The 15,880-nt window shown below is 49.3% G+C and overlaps 1 protein-coding gene across 3 annotated transcripts in view; it reads left to right on the top strand.

Moving 5' to 3' along the window:
- The window catches only part of SH3PXD2A (SH3 and PX domains 2A), a 259,162-nt gene that overhangs the window by 48,813 nt on the left and 194,469 nt on the right, over positions 1-15,880 (top strand). For all 3 annotated transcript variants that reach the window (XM_004050045.5, XM_055352883.2, XM_019034749.4), the window contains exon 2: positions 5,551-5,631. In XM_004050045.5, coding sequence (XP_004050093.2) covers positions 5,551-5,631 — 81 coding nt within the window. The remainder of the gene's footprint in view (positions 1-5,550; positions 5,632-15,880) is intronic.

Here is a 15,880-nt window from a genome sequence, read left to right as displayed (position 1 = left end):
GCGGTGTCTGTGGTGATGATTCCACTCCTCCATCAAGAGTGAGCATGGTGGGAGGGCCTGAGCCCCTGGGTCCCCTCAGTCTGGACTGACCCAGGGGAAGCTGGAAGCAGTTGCTAGCCTCTAGCGAGCCTTCATAGACGCCTACCATCTGCCTGAAATGGCTGGAGACAGGGGAAATAGAATCCATGGGTTTTTAAAATCCAGAAGGAAGAGAAACTCCACCCGTGAAACATAACCCCAAGTAAAGCGTTTGGAAGCAGGATATTTAATTGCCAAACTTTTCTTGAGACCCAGCTGCCGGGTAATGTTATCTTGACTGCTCCTGAGGCTGGAGGAGAGTCTATCTGGGCCCCCGATGCAGGCTTGTAAACAGAGCTGGCTTTCTTGGATGACCTCTGCCCTGTCCCCCTTCCCTGTCACCTGTTCTTTCTCTGCGGTTTCTCTCTGAAGTTTCCAGTGCTGGCAAGGCCAGCTCAGGGAGACTTAAGAAGCTCTGGTGTTGAGGTAGGGAGCTAGGCATGGGCTGGGGTGGAATTTTGTGTGTCCATCACCCGTCTGGAGTGATAATCTAGGATGTCCAAGGTTTGGAAGAAAGCAGACGAGAGAGAGGCGTCTGGAGATTGTCCTCGTATCTCTGGGCTTATCTCCAGGGAGGTCTCTTGCTATTTCCTCAACCCAAGATGTAGACTCTGTCCAGGGGGGTAGCCTGGGGGGGCCTCTGGCAAATCCCCGAAGTTTGGGAGAACCTGGGAATGGGGGCTCGCTTCCCCATCCTTCACACTGAGTCACATTCATTGCTGCTCAGGGCATAGAAAGTGGGGTGCAAGATGTTAGCAGGAACAATCCTTTGCCAAACAAGGAAAGAACTGCTTTTTAGGGGGAAGCGTGGCTGTATCCTAGCCGGGTGGCTGTGGCCGGCAAGGGCCACAAGGACAGCTCTCTGTCAGCTCTTCCCTCTGGCTGGCTCTCCAGCGGGGTGTATCTTTAGTATGGTTTTAGGCCGAGGGTTAAACAGAGATGACTTAGTGTGAATTTTCAATTTTTATTTTTAAAATAGAGACAGAGCCTCACTATGTTGTCCAGGCCAGTCTCAAACTCCTGGGCTCAAGCGATCCTCCTGCCTTGGCTTCCCAAAGTGCTGGGATTACAGGCATGAGCCACTGCGCCCTGCCCTTTTATTTTTAAAATAAAGACAGAGCCTCACTGTGTTGTCCAGGCCAGTCTCAAACTCCCGGGCTCAAGTGGTCCTCTTGCCTTGGCCTCCCAAAGTGCTGGGATTACAGGCATGAGCCACCATGCCCTGCCAGTTTTCAACATTTCTGAAGAGTAGAGGGCAAAGAACTTTTCCGAGGGGGGATGCTCTGGTCATGTGCAGAGTAGTCCTAGGCTAGGCTGGGAAGTGGGACATCTGGGTTCCTGTCTCAGCTCTGCCACCAATGGATGTGAGCACAGTCCAGTGATAACCATGTTTTCATCAGTACTGGCAGCCCTGAAGGTTGTGTCCTTTGTATAGAGAAGGAGTCTGAAGGCCTGAGCGGCTGGGCTGGGGTCTTGCAGCCAATAAGGAGGGTGCTGCACCCACATGTGGCTAACTCCAGAGTCTGCTGCTTCCTACCTGGCCATGCCCCTTCCTCGGCAAATCACCACCCTGGCCCCTGGGTTTCTCCTCTGCTAAAGGAGAGGTCTCCCTGGATCCTCCCAGCTGCCAGGGGCTGTGAGCCTGTGATTGATTCTCTCTGGGAGGTGAAGGGAAGCCTAATTGCTAGTGGGATGGAGGATGTGTGTTAAGCCTCAATTAAGCCCTTCCCCTGGGCTCCACTTGGTTGGTTCCGGAGAAAGGCTGATGTCTAATGTCCTGCAGGCGAGTGCAGCCCTCTCTCCAGGGGCGGATTGGCCACTTGGGCCCTCCTCACATTTAGCTCCTGGGGTGGAGGTCAGAGAGACAGCACCTGGTGTGGGCTCAGCCTCTGCTCCTGCCCCAGGACCTGTGGGAAGCAGAGATGCAGGTGGGAGGGGAGATGGAGCTAGGAGTCAGCAGGGGACCAGGGTAGGTTATAACCCCCAGGAAAATCCCACAGCATTGAGTTTGAGGGGGTCCTCACCGTCAGTCGGTTTTGTAGCGTTCCTAACCATTTGCTTCTGTCTGGGCCCCCAGTTCTGTGTCTTCTTGGTCTCAGGCTCTTGGAAGGCGCCTTTGTTCCTGCATGTTTCTCTAAGGTGCGCTCCCTCAGCAGGAGCACCGCAGGCCTCTCAAAGCACCCACACCTTTATTTAAAAAGATGGTGTCAACCGGTCAGATGCGGTGATTCATGCCTATAATCCCAGCACTTTGGGAGGCTGAGGCAAGCAGATCATGAGGTGAGAAGATCGAGACCATCCTGGCTAACATGGTGAAACCCTGTCTCTACTAAAACATACAAAAAATTAGCCGGGTCTGGTGGCGGGTGCCTGCAGTCCCAGCTACTTGGGAGGCTGAGGCAGGAGAATGGCATGAACCCGGGAGGCGGAGGTCGCAATGAGCCGAGATCGCGCCACTGCACTCCAACCTGGTCGACAGAGACAGACTCCGTCTCAGAAAAAAAAAAAAGATGATGTCAACCAAAAATAAAATTTGAAGGCCCCCTGCAACCATCTGAATGTACTCCCTCCTCAGCCCGGGCACCCTAACATTGAACCTGAAAGACTGGTTCAGGCCATGACAGGAAGTGGGGATCAGACATGATTCATTATACTCCCACAGCATCAATATCAATGCAGACCTAAGATCTGATAAGAAACATTTACAATCTGTTCTCTCTGAAGCCTGCTGCCTGGAGGCTTCATTTGCATGATAAAACCTTGATCTCCACAAACCCTTATCTTAATCCAGACACTCCTTTCTAATGGTAGTAACTCTTTCAACCAATTGCCAATCAGAGTATGTTTAAATCCACCTATGACCTGGAAGCCCCTCGTCCCCTACTTAGAGTTGTCTCACCCTTCCAGATGGAACCAATGTAAATCTTATATGTATTGATTGATGTATTGTATTTCCCTAAAATGTATAATGCAGGCTGTACCCCATCCACCTTGGGCACATGTCATCAGGACCTCCCGAAGCTGTATCGCAGGTGTGTCCTTCACCTTGGCAAAATACACTTTCTAAACTGATTGAGACTTGTTTCAGATACTTTTTGGTAGACAATGTCATTCAGTCCTGATCAAAGTAGTTCAGTTTAGATAAATTTACGTACAGGGAGATAGTCCAGTTCAGTTAAGAGCATAGGTATTAGAACTCAGCTAGACCTGGGTTCAAATCTTTTGCTCTGTAATTTATTAGCTGTGTAACTTCAGGCAAGTTACTTAGCTTCTCCGAGCCTCACCTTCTTCTTGTACAATATGGGAATAACAGTGGTAGCTACCTCATTGGGCTGAAGATTAAATGAGCTAATGCATATACATGCTTTATGCTGTACTGGTAACTAGTTACATTTAGTTGCTTAAACATTAGGTAACATTAAGTTATCAAAATGGTTTTACAATGTATCATGTGATACCTATTTACATATGATATAAAGCAAAGCTTACCCCCATTTATTATAATAGCCAATAGTCTATTTTGAGCTGATGAAGATTGAAGATAGGGGTGGCCTTTTACCTTATGTTCTGTATCAGGGCCACATGTCATAAATGCCCCATCTCTGGGTGGCAACACTCAGGCCTGTTTGCTTTGGCTTTATGGCCCTCTCCTTGGTTGTGTTTCAGAAAAAACTCGCCATGGCATGAGGCTGCCTCTGTGTCATAGAGATAGGAAGGGAGAAGAGACTGGATTCAGCTCATTTTCCTGTGTATCACCTGAGCAGCCAAGCACAAAGCCTCACCACGCCTGTGGCAAACCGTGTTCCAGGCACCTGGGAGGTGGGCCAGTCTGACGGCAAGGTGTCTAAATGCCACTTCTCTTTGCTAATGTTCCTCCTCATCATGGCCCAGATCCCTGGCCTCACTGGCTATTTTATTCTTACTGGTAGAGTCCCCCCAGCCCAACCCCTACAGACCTACAGGACACAGTGACTAGGCAGAGACCCCGGAATCTGAATTTTTATGAAGCCCGCCCCCAGCCCCAGGTGATCCTAAAGGGCGGCCTGGCCTGGGAACCACCATTGAGGACCTACAGCCCTTGCCTCTCTCCTGAGGGAGGAAGGGAGGCAGAGGTCTCACCTGTGTCTTATCAGTGCCCTCCCTTAACTGTCCTCCTGGAGACACCCCTGCAGGTGTCCTTCCCAGGGAGAAGTTCAACAGAATAGCCCTGAGGCTGTGGGAGGGCACCCATTCCTCTAACTTAGGCCTTTCCCAGGAGGGACAGAAATAGTGGGAAGAGCAGGCCAGATTGTGTGGACTGGGGGCTTTCTCTCCTTCTCCAAGGATTCCTAAGTCAATTCAGCCTTCCAGAGTGGCATGAGCTCTTGCAGAGCCTGATGGAGACTTGGGAACCGGGGTGACAGCCTGGCCCTGAAATGCCTTCATTGTGAGGCTCCCAAAGAGAAAAGTTTTTCCAGTCTCCCACGTGCTAACGCCTCTTCTTCAAATCCGTTTCTCATCCAGAAGACCAGTGTGTTTGTTCAACATAGCAAAGTGTTTTCTGAGCACCTACTCTGTGCCAGGCACTGAGCAAAGACAGGGATGCTGAGATGAATCACACATCTCTGAGCACTTCTGGTCTCCTGAAAGGCATTTCAGAGTGAGTTCTGAGGATCCACAGTAGCAAAACAAGCTGGGGTTTGTTAAAAGTGTAAACATCCTAGCCCTCAAAACCCAGGTCTGCAGAATTTCAGAGAGCGGGGTCCACCTGCAATTTCGGAGGGCCTCTTATAGAGTCTCATTCACTCTAAAGTTTGTGAACCAGTGGAAATTAGCTATCTAAAAAGGCCAGGCGTGGTGGCTCATGCCTGTAATCCCAGCACTTTGGAAGGCCAAGGCAGGTGGATCATCTGAGGTCAGGAGTTCGAGACCAGCCTGGCCAACATGGCGAAACCCCATCTCTACTAAAAATACCAAAATTAGCCAGGCATGGTGGCAGGCACCTGTATTCCTAGCTACTCGGGAGGCTGAGCCAGGAGAATTGCTTGAACCAGGGAGGCAGAGGTTGCGGTAAACCGAGATCACACCACTGCACTCTAGCCTGGGCAACAGAATGAGACTCTGTCTCAAAAACAAACAAACAAAAATGTAGTGACCTCAATTTTATGTTTATTGTATGAAATATATACAAATAAAAAGAAGGAAATTAAAACCACTCATTCTGATCCTACTTTCCTAAGATAATCATTGTTGGCATTTGATGAAATATCCCTCTAGGGGTGCGTGTGTGTGCGTGTGTGTGTGTGTGTGTGTGTTTAGACATATATTGTATTATCTACATGGTAGCTGATACTGTGCTAGCCCCTAGGGACAGATGAGATGAGAAAAAGAGTGGTCCTGCCATATGGAACACCTGCAGTCATGTTACATGATGCCTGGCACAGACAGCTTGAAATCCAGCCTTGCTCACCTGCTCTTACCTTTTTCCCACAGGTATACATAATCAATGTGACCTGGTCTGACTCCACCTCCCAGACCATCTACCGGAGGTACAGCAAGTTCTTTGACCTGCAGGTGAGTTGGTCAGAGCTCGGACAGTGGCCCGAGTCTCTCTGGTGGGCTGGCCTCTCTCATACCCTCGCTTATCCAGGGAGCCCCCAACAGAGCTGTCAGGGTCAGAGTCCAGGTGGGAGCAGAGGGACAGAGGAGGGAAGCTGGAAGGTGGAGCTGGGCTCGTCTCAATCTTGCATACTGCAGGCAGACACTCGGGGCTTTGTTGGCCTCCTCTGATGGTCTTAACAGTCACGCTTTGTCACCCTCCCTTGCCTGCAGGGTAGGAAACTGTGGTGAAGAGGCGGGAGGATGGCGGGAGGTGCTGTGTGCCTGACCAGACGTGTGTCTGTAAACATCCAGGGTGAGACAGAAGCCACTGCATCATTGCAGGCAAAGAAAAGCAAACACTCAGGGAAGACTGAAACAGAAAATAAGCAATTTTTTCAACTACAGGCACAAACTAGGCATACATACCACGGTGTCTGTCTGACCGAATGAGGCACTTGCCACCCAGTTTGTACATGTACGTGGTAGGTGTGTGTCTCTAAGACACAAAGGCATGTTCACAAGGGAATGGTAGTATGGGTCCCACAGCTACCCCTGCAGACACCCCCCTTGGTGCCAGCTAAGTTAGTCAGGCCTCTTTGGGTTGCAAGTGATAGTTTTACAATTGCACTGGCTTAGACACAAAGGAGATGTGATTGGAAGGAGGGACCAGGGAAGCTTGTGCAGCCGACAACATGGTGAGAAGGGCAGTGAGGCAGAGGCTTCAGGAATGCCTGAAACCAGGATCTGCTCTCCCTCTGTCTTGTCTCTGCTTCTCTCTGGCACTGCCCTCAGCTTCTGTTACCTCACACCCTGAGGAATATGGCTGTCAGCAGCTCTAGAATTTTATATCTTTTGGCTCCCAACAGAGGGGAAATTGACTCCCAGTTCCAAGTTGAAAAATCCCAGGGACGATTTTGATTAGTCTGGCTTGGGTCAGGTGCCCTCTCTGGACCAATCAGTATGGCTGGGAGTTGAGGGTCTTTTAGCACAGACATGGCCACTAGGGAGCCCACCTCTGTGGATCACAGGCAAGTACTAGAGAAGGGAGAATCAGTGTGAGTTGAGCAGCAGCCCTTTCAGGTAGAGCCAAGATGTTCTAGATTCCTCTCGGGGTTGTGAGCCTGGTTTAGGCCAATAAAAACACAAAGAGACACCCACTTCTACCCTCACAGCCAGGGTCCACTCCTTTCTTGGCAGGCCTTTGGTTGTCAGTCATCTTGGAGAGGTCATCTTGGGTACCGTGTGCTTGCCCCCAATACCTGATTCTATCTCATTGTCCTCATTGCCCTACCTATGAGACAAGCCAAGGGTGAGCTAGCTTCCTGTATTACAAATCCTTTCTTAATCCAACAATGTGGGATTGAATATCCCATTGAATATGGGATTGAAAGCCACTCCTTACTCTCCAGCCTTCTTCCTCTTCCCTCCTCAATTCATATCCAGTCTCCTTAATTCCAGTGTAATCTGGTGGGGTTTGCTGATACCCCATCAATGGGTGCAGTGTGCTGGACAGGAAGTGATAACTCAGTTGGGGAGAGGGAACCCTGAAAGGACTCATTGACGAGCTGGAGGGGGCCTGAAAGCCAGTGGAAACTTCCAAATCAGAACTTTTCTTCCCCCTCTTCCCTTATGGTCCCCCACCCCCTCCTGCATTGCAGAATCTCAGGAGAAAGGAATGCTGCTCCCCCACCACCACCTCCCTTGCCTGGAGAGCTCATTCCCTGTGTGTGGAAAGGGGACATGCAAGCAGGGAGCAGCTAGTGCAGTGTGCTGGCCCTAGCTTGGCAATGGCCATGAGCTTGGCCAGGCTTGTCCACGTGGGTCATTGCTGACCTGTAGATGCAGTTTGGGAAGGGGTTGGAATCATTCTTTGGAAATTAACTTATGAGCCAAGCATAGCATCTTTACGAACCCATTTTACCTGCCATGATGAGTTTTAGTTCTTTTGAAAAGCCTTGCTTATTTATCAGGTCGCCGATTTGGTATGGCGGATCCTATAGAGGAAGAACAAAGGGAGTTGCTAACTCCATCTCTGGTCATTGGTGCACCTCAGAACTCATGTCCCTGAGAGATTGTGTAAGAGAGCAGCTTAGAGTTTAGGCACTGGGGGCACATTGCCTGGGACCGGTTACTGGCTGTCACCACGTAACTCTGGACAGGCTCCTTCACTTCTCTAGGCTTGCTTTTCTCATCTGTAGTGTGAAGGTTCGAATTGCCTGCCCGGTAGGGTTGTTAGGAGGAATGAATGAGTGAATCCACGTTTCTCCCAACACTTAGTTGCCTAGTGAGTTGCCTGGTGTTACCAGGTTGCAGGGATGTTGGGCTGCATGGCTTGGGGGTGTCTAGGGGCTGGAGACCCACTCACTGATGTTGCTTTGTGGCTTCCCTCACTTGGCATCACTCTGTGGTGAGCTCCCTGTGCCCAGTCCCTGCCGGCGTATTCAGAGCCAGGTAGGCCTCAGGCTCCTCTCTGAAGCTGTCCTCTGGGGCAGGGTGGGAGCCCGCTGGGAGCTGGGGTGTGGCCCAGGGGCAGCTCTCAGAAATGTTTTGCTCCTTTCCTTTTTGGCTGACCGTGAGAGTCCCAGGCTCACCAGGCGCACCTCCAAGGAGCTGCTCCCCGGGTTTCACCAACTCATGGTTCTAAGCCTCCTGGGGGCCACAGACCCCTCTGTGAATCTGATGGAAGCCCTCTCCCCAGGAAAAGAGCGGATACATACAATTTTACTTGCAGTGGCAAGTGTTCACAGACCCCTTGTGGACCCCCAGTGAAGAACTAGCCAGGTATGATGGTGTGCCTGTAGTTCCAGCTATTCAGGAGGCTGAGGTGGGACGATCACTTGAGCCTGGCAGGTCGTGGCTGCAGTGAGCTATGATTGCACCACTGCACTCCAGCCTGGGTGACAGAGTGAGACCCTGTCTCAAAAAAACAAAAAGAACTGCTGAGCTAAACCAGTTTAGGTTGTGAAGCATACATTCACACCTGGTACTACTTGGGCAGCATTTGGGGGTCTATTCAGATAACAACAGGAGGCCTGGACACCCCTTTGACCCCTTTGATAGACCCCTGGTTCCCCCCTGTACAAGTTGGTTCCCTGCACCCCAGCGTGGGTCTCCCCGTACTTCCCCTCCCTTATGTCTCCCTCTTTAGATGTTTTCCTTTGTTCCCGAAGGCCAGGCACCCACGAGGCGGCCTCGGGTTCCCACCTGTGTCACACAGCCGGGGAACCACGTGCAAAGCGATCCCAAGCGGTCCCTGACCCTCTCTGGTCATGAGTTGAGGGCCATGCAGATCTAGTTTCATTCGGAACAGCACACGGACCCTCTGTTTCTCCCTCTGGGAGCACACAGGGAGATGGACGCTTGCACCCTGCCCTTCACACTCTGCAGCCATGAGGCCAGGAAGCCCTTGAAGGGTGCTCTGTCATCTGAACAGAAACCCCACACTCTTTGGTTTTTCCATTTCTCTCCACAGTAGCTTCCACATCAGCACAGCCCTTCCCCACCCCCTCACCCCCACACTCCCCACCCCCTCCCAGATTCTAAGATCTGAAGCAGAACATTTCTCTGGTTATTATCTTCAAAGCTCCTGCCTCGACCTAACTGCCCTGCATGTGACGCCCTGCATGTAGATCCTTGGAAATGAACAGTCTCAGGCACACACCAGCCCTGAGAACAGCAAGCAGGAGGGAGCCAAGAGCCTGAGGCTTGTCCTTGGAGAAGGTTCCTTGTCCCTTTGGGGTGACTCATGGCATTAAGGACAGGGTACTTAGAACTCTGATGGTGCATTGAGGAGCTGTTCACAGGAAATGGGGAAAGTCAGAGGGTTGGGAGAGATGGAGAGAACCCCCCCCCTTCCCCGATCACCTGGTAACTGCTCATTCCATGCTTTCTGAAGCCTTAGGACCGTGCAGAGCAGAGCCATTTATCTCAGCGTCCCCTTCCCATCCCACCACCCACCTTCTTCACTCACAGCTTACCTGCTACCTGTGAGGCCTTGGATTAGGGTTGCCAGATAAATATGAGATGTCCAATTAAATTTACATTTCAGATAAACAGCAAATGCTTTTTTAAGAATAAGTGTGGGCACTGGGCGTGGTGGCTTATGCCTATAATCCCAGCACCTTGAGAGGCCAAGATGGGAGGATTGCTTGAGTTCAGTAGTTCAAGACCAGCCTGGGCAATGTGGCAAGATCCCGTCTCTACAAAAAATAAAAAAAATTAGCCGAGTGTGGTGGCATGTGCCTGTAGTTCCAGCTACTCAGGAGGCTGAGTTGGGATAATTGCTTGAGGCCGGGGAGGTCCAGGCTGCAGTGAGCTGTGATTGCGCCACTGCACTCCAGCCTGGGCAACAGAGTAACACCCTATCTCAAAAAAAAAAAAAAAAAAAATGTTCCAAACATTGCATGGCATATACTTACACTAAAAAACGTTATTTGTCATTTATCTGAAATTCAAATTTAATTGTGCATCCTGTATTTTCACTTGTTAAATCTGGGAGCCCCAGCCTGGCTGAGTGTGAGAGGCAAGGGTGGAAGTAGAAAGATGAGAGTCCAGGCTGGCTCCGGGTAAGAGTGGATGGGCCTGTGCTAAGGCCCCCCAGGCAGCAGCTTTTGTACACAGCGAAAGTGGCGCAGGCTGAGGAACACACTTTTGAGAAGGACAAGGTCTCTTCCTGCCAGGAGTCTACATCTCGTGAGGAAGGCAAACTTGGAAACAGTTAAGTCCACTGTAGATGAACTAAATACTAGATTGAGGTACAAGCAACATGCTATGAGATGAAGAGGAAGGAAAGAGCATTCTTGGGGGAGGGAACAAAGAAGATGCCCATATGGTCTCTCTCTCTCTCTCTCTCTCTCTTTTTTTTTTTTACATTTATTTATTTAGTTTTTAGAGACAGGGTCTCGCTGTGTCACCCAGGCTGGAGTGCAGTGGTGTGATCATGGCTCACTGAAGCCTCAGCCTCCCAGGTTCAAGAGATCTTCCGGCCTGAGCCTCCCAAGTAGCTGGGATCACAGATGCATGCCACCATGACTAGCTAATTTTTTTTTTTTATTTTTTGTAGAGACAGGGTCCCACTGTGTTGCCCAGGCTGGTCTCAAACTCCTGGGCTCAAGTGATCTTTCCGCCTCGGTCTTCCAAAGTGTTGGGATTACAGGCATGAGCCACCACACCCGGCCCCCATATGGTCTTAATTAGTGACAGCAGCCTAGGGTGACATAGCCAAACACCCACACTCTAGTTTGGGGGGATTTGGTTGTTTTTTGAGAATCCTTATCAGGGTAAAATATGTCTCTGGTTTCCTTCCTTCCTTCCTTCCTTCCTTCTTTCCTCCCTCCCTCTCTCCCTCTCTCCCTCCCTTCCTTCTTTCCTTCCTCCCATCCTTCCAATATTAAGTGTCTGCCTTGTACATCCAGGCAGTGTGCCAGCTCTGGGACACATTGATGATCCAAAGCAGATCTGGTTCCTGCCTTTATGGGTCTCACAGCTTAGTGAGGGAAGACAGATTTTAGTTAAAAAACAAAGACAAACAATATTGTTTTACACCATTCCAGATGTAACAAAGGAAGGTGCCATAGACATATTATAGGGAAACCTTATACTCTGGGATCAGGGCAGGCTTCCTGAAGAAGTAAGTTTTATCTGACACATCAGTGAGTTATTTTATCTTATTTTACTTTTGAGATGAGAGACTCTTTTATGCTTCTAATGAAAGCCAAAGACTCTCTCCCCAGACAAGTGCATGAATGTGCACCTGTAATTCTAGTAACCTTTTTGGTTATTCATACCCTGCCTGAAATCCACCCATGAGCACCAGGATAACACCCTCTGCTCTCCTCCAGACCTTCTTTCCCCATATCTCCTGCCATGAGCCTTCAGACCCAGACTCACACGTAGGGGCTGCCCACTCAGAACCCCCAGGTACGGAGACTTTAAAGCTGTACTGTCCAACGCGGTGGCCACTAGCCACATGTGGCTATTTAAATTAAAGTTAATTAAAAATTTTTGAAATTAAATTTTAAAAATTAAGTGAAATAAAAGTAAATGTTTAGTTCCTTGGTTGCACTTGCTAGATCACAAGTACTCAGTGGCAGCCGTGGCTAGTGGTTGTGTATTGGGCAGATATGGAACATTTCTATTATCACAGAAAATTCTATTAGACTGGTAGCTTAGACAACTTTGAACACACAACAGGCTTGAGCTGGCTTTCTGGCCACCCTACAGTGATCTGTCACCTCCCAGCCCCTTCCTGAGTTGCCCCCTGAAATCTTCTAGGGCCCTGGCAAGAAGAGGGAGATTATTCTCCTGCACAGTTTGCCCATCCTTAGGGCATTTCAGCTCAGCAGCTATTCCAAACACTTCTTCTGGAAACCAGGTCAGGTTCCCAAGAGGGCTTCTAAGAGCCTTTCAGATGTCAAGTTAAGAACAGGGAAGAGGTGAGGCTCTTAGTCTCCAAGTGGAAATTGGTTTCTTCTAAAAATAACTCACCACTCAGCCCTATCTGACCAGGAAAAGGACCTGTCCCAGGGGAAGCTGACCAGGACAGGGCCTAACGTCGAAGCCCATTTGGTGATTAAGGGCCTGGGTTGCTTGGAGGTGCAGTTGAGGTGGGAGGAGGGGCGGCAGATGCCCTTTTCAGTTGCTTTCTCACTGGTGGCTGGACCACATTTCCAGCCTTTGTCTATTTCCTTGCACAGCTCCTTCCTGGTCCCACTGAGGAGGGGCCGGAAGACTCTCTGAAGCCCTGGCTCCATGGACGGTTGTTTCACAACCTGACCTACAAAGCGCTGGGCTACAGTAATTGCTCTGCAAACACCGACTCCACCATGCTGCTAGTGCTTTAGTCTGAACTCTGGCCAGCGAGTGCACAGGGTCAATATTTGATCAGAACTGGGAGAGGCCCTTTATTTTCCCCTGCACCACTTGGAAGATAGAGTTAAGAGGGTTGTTCAGGTTTGCTCATTGGCTCTGAAGGACTTAACCTATTTTGACAAGCTTTTCTCTCTATTCCTTATTCATCTCTGCAGACTTTCCACCCATGCACCCCACCCTGGGGTCACACTCATTTTCCAGCTCCCCAACAGCCCACCTCATGATGGGTGAAAAAACTATAATTCCTGAATCACTAACAATCAGCCTTGGAATGAATGTGTATATGGGTGTGGGTGTGTACTGATGTCACTTACAGAGCTTTATGGGATCATTGCATTTTTAGAGTTAGAGGAGTTCTTATTCCAAGTGCCTCACTTTGCAGGTAACAAACTGTGTTAATTTTTCTATTCATTAAATTTATATAAGCTTTCATTTGGTTTAATATCCAAAGCAGGCCTCAGCTGAGATCAACCTGGGGTGATCCCAGTGTGTGCCAAGAACCAACCTGAAAGCAGAAAAGAGGAGGAAATGTCTCTTCTGCAGGCACTCTGCCTTTTAATCATTGAGGGAATTTGTTCGAGATTACTGACCCTAGACTAAAGCGATGAGGCCACAGCCTGGGGATGTAACCTGCTAAGTTCTAAGAATGATCTTGTACCAAGGATTGCAGAGAGCTCCAGCACACCTGGTGTGGCAGTGCCAGCTCCAGAATGTGCTGAGCATGGGTCATTTTGAATGCTCACATGCCCTAGACAGAGGAGAACATGAGCCTTGACTGAGGTCATTCACTGGTCCCAGGCAGGCACAGACAGCCTCATGTTGTTTGCAATGGCAAAAATGGGAAACAGACTAAAAGACCATCCATACAGAGTTGCTAAGTCAACTGTGGTATTCTCGCAGCACTTAGTACAGCAGTCAAAGCAAATGAGACTGATCCATGGGTGGATCTCCAAGAAACATTCTGAACAAACAGTGCAAGTTTCAAAACAGTACTTATAGTATGATAATAATTATATAAAAAAACCCAACAACAAGATTTATATTTTGCAGGTACATATCCAGCATATGAATGTAAATGTTTTTTAATCTAGAAGGCTGTACTCCAGATTGGTGTCCGACTCATCTCTAGATGGGGGTTAGGGATATCAGTAGGAGGAAGGGCTTGATAAAGGGGGAACCTTATCTTAATGTTTTACTCTTTTAGAAAAGGAGAATGCATTCATATATTATTTGCAACATTAATATTGACTAGTTAAAGAGTCACCTATGGGGGGAGCTAGGGTTGGTGGGAAGTCAAAAATGAAATATGTCTTTCCTGGTCATTATGGTATAATGGGACAGAAAGCACAGGTGAAAAAAGTAAACATAAGAACATGTCTAACAAGGAGGACATGAAACTCATTATAAAAATCACATTACCTCATATTTCCTGGACCATCATTCTAGATCATTCCTGTGGAATGTAAACTGGTTAGATCCCATTACAACCAACCCCAGGGACCTGTCCAAATTATCTTGTCCAACTGGAATCTTGTATTCAGGTATTACTCAAAATCTGCAAACTACATATTGAGGCAGGAAGCAGTTGGGTGGGGGTTCTTGTGTCATGACGAAACTGTACTCAGAGTTGTGTGTTGCTGGGGCACAGTGGCTAAGGGCATGCGCTCCAGGGCCAGGGCGCTTGGGTTTCAAGACCAGCCCCAGCACTTACTGTCTAAGCTTTGATGAGTGATTTAACCTCTCTGTGCTTGATTTCTCATCTGTATAATGGGTGTATAGTAATAACTGCCTCACTGGGTAACAGGAAAAATAAAATGACACAGTCCATATAAAGAAAGCCCTTAGAATAGGACTGGCACAGAGACGCCGGACAGGTAAGCTGAAATGTCACCAATTAGGCCCTCAGAAGCTTAAAACTCCAAAAAGCCAGAGAGCCCCACTCCATCTAGAGACAGAAGTTTCTTCCTGTGCCCCGTTAATGTAGACATCACTTTCACCAAATAGCTCGGCCTGCCTCCAGGGGAGAGAGGCAGAAGGCAGTGTTAAAGGTTTTCTAGATAAATGCTTTTCACCTTCAAAGTTTAACTACAAACCTACTTCCCTTCCAACAATGCTGTTAGGAAAACATTGTTTTTTAAAAAGTAATTATTAGTTGACAGCTTTTCCTTGCTCCTGGAAAGAGGCATCTTTGATTCCTGAAGGAACACATAGGGGTTCCAGGGGAGCCTTGTGGGGCTTCCATCGGCTCTTGGGGATTCCCTGGCTGGCTCCGCTGTACCTGGGAGCTGGCTGGGCTCCACCGCCCCTTTCAACTTGTGCCTGTGGCCTGAGTATGAACTCCAGCTTCCTCCTGCCTCTCCTGAGTTCCCCTTTGGCAGATCCTGTTAGCAGGTGAGGGAGTTGTGGAATATTGGGAGAGGAAGACCAGGGTGAACTGGCACCTCTGGGCAGGCTCAGGATGGGAAAGCCAGTTACCATTGAGTTTGAATCCTGGGGTTACCTGGGTCCGGCTGGAGGGTGTTGGGAAAAGTTTGGGTTGATCTTTTTTCCCCTTTAAGCAGATGGAGTTTGCAACTTCTCGTGCAGTTTCCCAACCTTGTGGGTTTAGGAAGACCCTTGTGCTTGTGGGGGCCTCTCAGGTCCAGAGCAACTCGGGACCTGGTTCCAAACAGATGGAGAGAGGTACGGAAGGAAGGTGGTGGCAGCGGGGATACAGCATCTAGGAGAGGTCTCTGCACATCTATGCATAAAGGGAAATAAGACCCAGAGGGCTGAGCTCAGGCCCTGAGAACCACCGCCTCGGGGCCTGCCCTCAGGAGAACTTTCCACCCAGCCAGAGCCTGTGGACATCAAGAGAGCTGGGGAACTTGTGTGACACTGAAGCCACTGGGAGTTGTCAGATATGCACCGTGCTGTGGGTGTGCGTGGGAAATCACACCTTTCCTATACAGTTGAGGACTCACTCTGTGAGCCTCATTTTGGATGGTTGTGTGCATTTGATCCAGGCCCAGGGTATTCACGGTGTTCACAGGGTGTTTGGCCAAATCCTATTCCTAATGGACTCAAGGCCCTGTCAGATCAGACCCTCATTTGTGCAGTAGAAAATCAAAAGCCATCTCCGCCCTTTGCTGTACCCCCAGCCTCTCCATGGGGTCAATGTGGGATTTTCATACAGTGGGGGAAGCTCTTTCGTAAACTGGGGAAAATTGTAAGAAGCTGGAATGTCCTCTGGGTGTCAATCCTTGGCACTGTTCATTGGCTCTAAATTTTTGGGTGACGTCTTGTGAGTGTGAGTGCTAGGAGCCTTGGGGGCATCACTGCTCCCCCAGTGACTGTCCAGCAGGGCTGAGAA

This window comes from Gorilla gorilla, chromosome 8 (assembly GCF_029281585.2).
Source record: "Gorilla gorilla gorilla isolate KB3781 chromosome 8, NHGRI_mGorGor1-v2.1_pri, whole genome shotgun sequence".
In the NCBI taxonomy this organism is placed as follows: Eukaryota; Metazoa; Chordata; class Mammalia; order Primates; family Hominidae; genus Gorilla; species Gorilla gorilla.
This window is presented reverse-complemented; position numbering and strand designations above follow the sequence as displayed.